The sequence below is a fragment of the Lipophrys pholis genome (genome assembly GCF_963383615.2).
Source record: "Lipophrys pholis genome assembly, chromosome: 12".
Lineage (NCBI taxonomy): Eukaryota > Metazoa > Chordata > Actinopteri > Blenniiformes > Blenniidae > Lipophrys > Lipophrys pholis.
Window position 1 is genome coordinate 22,194,647 of NC_137641.1, and position 6,468 is coordinate 22,201,114.

The window sequence follows — 6,468 nt, forward strand, 5'->3', positions numbered from 1 at the left end:
ACACCTGGCGGAGAAAACCAGGTGTCGGGGAGCCCGCAGTGAATGAAGCAGCTTGAGGGAGATGAACTTCATGCCCCTCTCCCGCTGATGAGGTGTCCCAATTCTTTGTTATTTAAACACCTCCTTCAGGAAAAGGGATGCAGTCAGTCTTAAGATGGTCCTCGGTCAGGCAGCGTTCCTTCTGTTAGTGGGAGGATGCGTCGCTCGGGGAAACCCTCAGGCCTCGGCCGGGTCACAGAGATGCATGAAGGATACAGACACTTTCCTCTGGGAGTTGAAACAGGAAAATCCAAAGGAATATGCTGTTCTAAGTAAGTCTTTCTGTCTTTTACGAGGCTTTTCTTACATCCTGTGTACATCAGTGTGCGGCAGCCCAGCAGGAAACAGCAAACTGTAACTTTGAAAGTGTGAGCACTTCACTAGCATTCAGACAAATCTGCATTTCAAAAGTCATCCAAATGAACTCATTAGAAAAAGTAAAAGCACAAGATTATGTTCACAACTGAAAGAAGCAACTGTAAACAACCTTACATGAAAAAAATAAACATTGAATTGAGTTCATCAATTGATGTATCGAATTGGGGGGGGTTCTGCTTGTTTTTAGGATTTCACTGAGCTGCTAAACAGAAGGATTAAAGACACTCAAATCTAAAAAATGAAGCGTAATTTATATCACCATTGTGATGTCTAAATTAGTTTTGGTTGTAGGTTGAAAAAAGTAAAATTTTGTTTAGAGGAATTACCAAAATATATTCACCTCCTATTGAATCCATTTCAATAGATTTATGTTTCAGTTCATTAAAAAAGTCAAATTAAAATGACATTTAATATAGATCATATTGGTGGTATAGCTCATTAATGAATACAAGAAAAGTATGTGCGTGCCTGCTGTATATGTATCCTCATATGTGTTTTCATTTGCACAATTCTACCTGCATGTGTATGTGTTCAGCCATATTCGTCAGCCTGGTGCAATATTACACACAAGTGGAACAGGGAGTCATTAAGCTGAAAATTGTGAAACAGCATGACGTGTGATAACACCCACCCTTTACAATCTCATTAATGCACTTCAATTATGTGACGCACTTCCAGCATCTTCAATCAAATCAACATTTAATTTTTAAACACTTATTATTTTGCACTTTATTCCGTCGTGCTGCTATTATTATTATTGTTTTAGGTAAAGCGCTGTTTTACAAGGCTGGCACTCATCTGAAGATGGATATTAGATCTGGCTATAAGCTTGCATAGTCACGTGTTCATTAATCTGCACTGTCGCTTTATAAGAATGGTAAATGGTGACTGGACTTCACTTATGAAGAGATTCTCAACTGCGTGAGCGGTCCTAACGTCCTTTAAATCAGAAATCTGCATCGCTCAGTTCATAAAGGTTTGTATTTAACATTTCATTTAAAAAAAATAATGTTCTTGGTTGTTGTCATCCCTCCCTCATTCACACAAAGATGAACGTTCTAAAGTGTATAAATGTATAATTATGTCTTTAATTCAGTGCGTTTTTTGTCAAAAGTCCATACACAATTATTCTCAGCTGATCACATCATACATTACCGATTCAGTTCTCAATCGGCGTTCTGTTCTTTGAAACAGCAGTTGTTCACTTGCCTGTGTGTGTGTCGTTAGTGTATGACGCCTTTGGAAAGATGGGCAGTAACGTGGAGGGAGGCAACGCCAACCGGCCCGGCCTGCTGCATCAGTGTCGCTCGGCGCGTGGCCCCGAGTTCTCCGGACAGTATTGCCAGGTGTTCCTCAGGCAGGTAACAAACAAACAAACAAAAATGTCATCATTACTGTCAGACATCAGTTGGTAGAAATATTACATTTACTAATGTGTTGGTGTTTTATTGTCATTGTCACAGGGAAGAATCCAATACTTTGTAGGTCTTTGTGTTCCTGACTCTTGTCGGGAGGAGGAGGTGGAACTGTTGGTGTTGTACGGTCAGTAGTTAAAAAAAAAAATCTATGATTGTTTTTGTATAAAATTTGACTTTTAATCCATTTACAGACAGGCTCCAGTTTAATCAGATGTCTCTTGTTCCTCCTTTACCGCCCATCCTGGTCAACGAGTCGACTCAGGAGATGATCATGACTCACTGTCTGTCCAACACAATTGATCCTGATGCATCTGATGTCGCCTGCCTGTCAGTAGACCACTTCTGCCCTCCTTTCTGTCTCATGCACAAGTGTTCCTGCTTGCAAAATAAAAGTGATTAAACGTTTGAATTCAAAGGTTAAAACGGGCTTTTTCTTTTCTGTAGGTTTGTGTGTTGCGTGATGGTTGCGGTTCCTCTTGCGGCCACGCTGTATACAGCAATAACAAAGTTACGGGCGAACAGAGAGGTGAGAGCCACGATGGAGTCCAGGCGTTTAAGCACAGACCTCAACCTTTACGGGGCTCTGAAGACCAACGGGCCGTCTAACAAGGAAGCTGAAAGCAGCACATCGGAGGAGAATGGCAAGTTCATAAAATGTTTTGTGTGATCAGAATTTCAATTTTCCTTGTAGGTTTGATATAAGAACAGGTTGTACAAATGCATTTCCTCACTGCTGAATTCACCTTCTTGAATTCCTCCCTTTGCAGCCAGTTCTGGTCCGAGACCACTGTGTTTTCCTCAAAGCGTTTTGCAGAGGTGCCTTCGGGCGTTTTCTCTCCAGACGGCCAGGGAAGGCGTCCTCAGCACATCCCCACCCATCCCAGGAGGCGGCTACTCCTCGCTGAACGGCATCCGTGTATTCAGCCTGCTGTGGATCATCTGCGGCCACTCTGCACAGTTCCCTGTGATTAACAACCTGGGTATGAGAGGATACAGTCACTCAATCAGCCACCCATCATTTCACTGAAGCGGCACCATTTCTGTTGCAGATAACTACAAAAACTGGAAGACAACAGTAGAGAGCAGCCCGCTGTATGTGTTCACCATCAGCGGGCCCGTTTTTCTGGCCGTAGACACCTTCCTATTGCTGGGGTGAGGATGGACGAACGCTGCATTTTATTTAAATATGACAAGCCTTTTTTTCTGTTTTGGCTTAAGTTGCTCTGTTGTTTTGCAGGGGTTTGCTAAGTGCCAGGTCACTTTTGAGCTGCATCAACAGAGCTGAAGACAAACTGAGCCCAGGTTTGGTGGCAAACTATCTCTTCAAGAGGATCAAAAGGTGCTTTAATTCAATAAATAATCAGGTAACATGTTAGTATTGCTGCATGCTTTTTGATGAGAGTATAATAAAAGTTCTTTTTTTTTTTTTTCAAACGGCAGGATTCAGCCCCTGCATGTATTCATCATGTGCCTCACCGTCGGGCTGATCTCTTTGGTCCAGTGGGGGCCCTACTGGTTCCCATTCATCGACACCCTGATGGACTGTAAGACATACTGGTGGGCCAACTTGCTGTTGATCAGCAACCTCCTTCCAGTACATGAGATTGTAAGTATTTCAGAAAAAAACGGATGATATATCTCAATAGTTTTGCCAAATATTTTAACAAGTTGCTTTCTGCTCTCTCTTCAGTGCATTCCCTGGACGTGGTACTTGTCTCTGGACTTCCAGTGTTACGCCACCACGCCTCTGTTGGTCTTTTTTTACAGACTGTATGTCCACTTCCTTTGGTGCACTTTTACATTATGGCTTAGGTTTGTAGAGTTAAAGTGAAAAGGGCCTTGTGTTACCAACTAAAATCTTTGTTTTCCTTTCACCAGTAATAAGGGTGTGTTTGCCGCCGTGGCTGGACTCCTCCTATTAATGACCACCGCGGCCAGTATCATCATAACCGCACTGCATCACCTTCCAGTCTTTCAGCCGTCTACAATGTAAGATTCATCAATGAATGTACAAAATGCAATATATATATATATATATATATACCACATGCAGTCAAATTCCTATTCAACATTTCTTTTGCCATGTAAAACATTTCTTTAAAATTAAGTTATTCAACTTTGCAGGACATCAGAGAATTATGTTTTATTTTACTACGTGAAACCCTACACGAGATATGCGCCATTTCTAATAGGAATACTGATGGGAATATACCTGGCAACTAAGGAATGTCAGCTGTTGAAATATAAGGTGAGAAATTTGGGTTGTCAAGTAAAATAAATATCGGTTGTAGTGCCGTCCCAACGCGCTTGCCGTGTCTTGCCATTGTTTCCAGTGGCAGGCGGCGCTCGGTTGGGTCAGCTGCTTTTCAGTCATGGCTTTGGTAGTCGGACTGGCGTACATCCTCAGAGATACCCCAGCAGACCCGTCCATACCACATGCGCTGTATCAGGGCCTGCACCGCCCGGCCTGGGCTCTGTCGGTGGCCTGGATCATCCTGGCCTGTGAGGAGGGGTACGGAGGTCAGTGGGTTTTTTTCATGTTTTTATATATGTTTTTTTATGTATGGCAACTAAATTATACAGGCCAATTCAGTTAACTCTAATTTCACTTTTCTTAGGGTATATCAACAGTTTCTTGTCTTTGAACATCTGGGTTCCTCTTTCGAACATCAGTTTTGCCTGCTATCTGGTCCATCCCGTCTTCATTATCATATACATTGGCTTACAAGAGACTCCAATCCACTACATGGACATTAATTTTGTGAGTATTTCAGGAGGAACTTCTTTAGTTATTCAATATCAGGTTGTTGGTATGTTGTAATATGTTGTTGTGTATCTGCCTTCTTTAGATGTACCTATTCCTTGGTCACCTGGTGCTGACAATGGCGGTGAGCTATGTGCTGACCGTATTAATTGAGAGGCCTTATCTTCTTCTAAAATGGTAGTACATGAATATATAGACAACCGAGTGCTCACCCACCTAATCATTTTGTTATGTCACTATGTGTATTGTGATGTCTTACTGTATGCCTTCAGATCAGCTTATAATAATAAAAAAAATCTGTTTCCAGCTGTGTGAGTATGCTTTTACACTGGTTTCCTGAGGTTACCATTTGAAATGGTTATTATGAATGAATAGAGCAACAAGCCAAATGCTGTTTCAGAAAAAATAAAATGTCCTAAACGTTTCTTCAAATGGCTCATAGCACCCACAATATGCATAAATATATGATAAACATATAATCTGTCATCTTGGATTTTGGATTTTGTTAAGATTCGAATACATTTTAAAATGATTTCGGTTTGTGATAAAATACACATTGAAAAAAGAAATTACTTCAAGATTACTCACACATTATTCCTCTACAACATCGTATGATTCGCTCCATCTCAAGAAACTACTTGGCAATCAGATAGCTGATATATTGAATTACTTAATTTGCGCTGCGTGTGACTAATACATTGCTGATCTCACGCCTCTCCCACTCCAAACTATTTATTAGCAGTTGTGGTGTAAGCCAATACAACACTTGGACCATCATTTTACTGCACTTTCCATGGCTGTGAGTCAGACTTCACAAAGCGGCACTGACTCAGCTGATGAGTCCATAATAAAAGACGCTCGCTTTCCTCTGACGCATGAGCACACGGCTACGTTTCCATCGCAGCTTCGCCACGCAGGCCGTCAACTTTGTTGTGTGCGGTCTGAAGCCAGGACAGGCTTGGTTGAGCAGCTTCAAAGAAATACTTTAATCCACGTGCTGAGGGTATCTCTGACCGCATAAACAGCAATGCGCCTCTTGTGTGATCGTTTGAAACATCTAGTCCCAAGAGGTCAGGTCAAGATGAAGATTTAATCTAAGAATTACCACTGGCTCACTATTTATGTCTCATGCATCATGACGATTCTAATCTGCCTCAATTGGGTGTGGAGCAGCATCGTTTGATTTTAACAACCCACACAAATAAAAACCAGCCGTGACGCACACTCGTGACATGTGCGGCACAGTTTTTCACCTGGTGTCCTGTCCTGGGAGTTTTGGGGAAGGAAAGCGGACGCCAGGCCGAGGCAGACTGTGTAACAACACGGTGTAAAAATATATCTTGCTTTGGTAAGCCGATACTTTTCTCTCCATGACTGCGTGACTCAACGGGGCAGTGTCCAATCCAAAACCTCAGAACAACATGCCCTGGATGGTGCAACATGTCTGAGACTGTCAGAGTATTTTCAAATGTTTAACAACAACGCTGTCTTAGATCTTTTTTCTTTTTTGTTTTAAAACACAGTTCAAGAAATATCGAGATTTCCTTTTAACCAGACTCGCACTTTTATTCCTCATGTTAGTAGATAAATGTTCCCACACCATATAATACTTACGGTTTACTTCAGCCGAAACAAAACTTCAATTACTCCCAATAAAAGGTCTCATTAATTGCCTTTGCATTCAGGAGTTAAGTCGACACATCAGCAGTTGCTTGCAGAAACTTTAATAGTCGTGCTTCTTCGAAGCCGCCTAATTAACCCCCCCCCCCCGCACAGACACAAGTATGCCATCCATCAGCCACATTACAAGAAGTCCTGACTTATTTAGGACCTGTCCCAGGGGCTGTTTTATGGCTTTGAATGTGACGG

The 6,468-nt window shown here is 41.9% G+C and overlaps 1 protein-coding gene across 1 annotated transcript; it reads left to right on the plus strand.

The window, feature by feature from the left end:
• Positions 1–238: 238 nt before the first annotated feature.
• Positions 239–4,780, plus strand: oacyl (O-acyltransferase like; the record flags this gene model as incomplete). The annotated part of the gene is made up of 15 exons (XM_080477756.1): positions 239–311; positions 1,645–1,778; positions 1,881–1,963; positions 2,031–2,162; positions 2,280–2,480; positions 2,607–2,815; positions 2,885–2,987; positions 3,073–3,174; positions 3,276–3,441; positions 3,526–3,605; positions 3,714–3,824; positions 3,960–4,083; positions 4,169–4,355; positions 4,454–4,596; positions 4,685–4,780. Exons 1-15 carry the CDS (start codon positions 245–247, stop codon positions 4,778–4,780), a joined length of 1,938 nt encoding a protein of 645 aa, XP_080333882.1. The 5' UTR covers positions 239–244.
• Between the last annotated feature and the right edge of the window lie 1,688 nt (positions 4,781–6,468).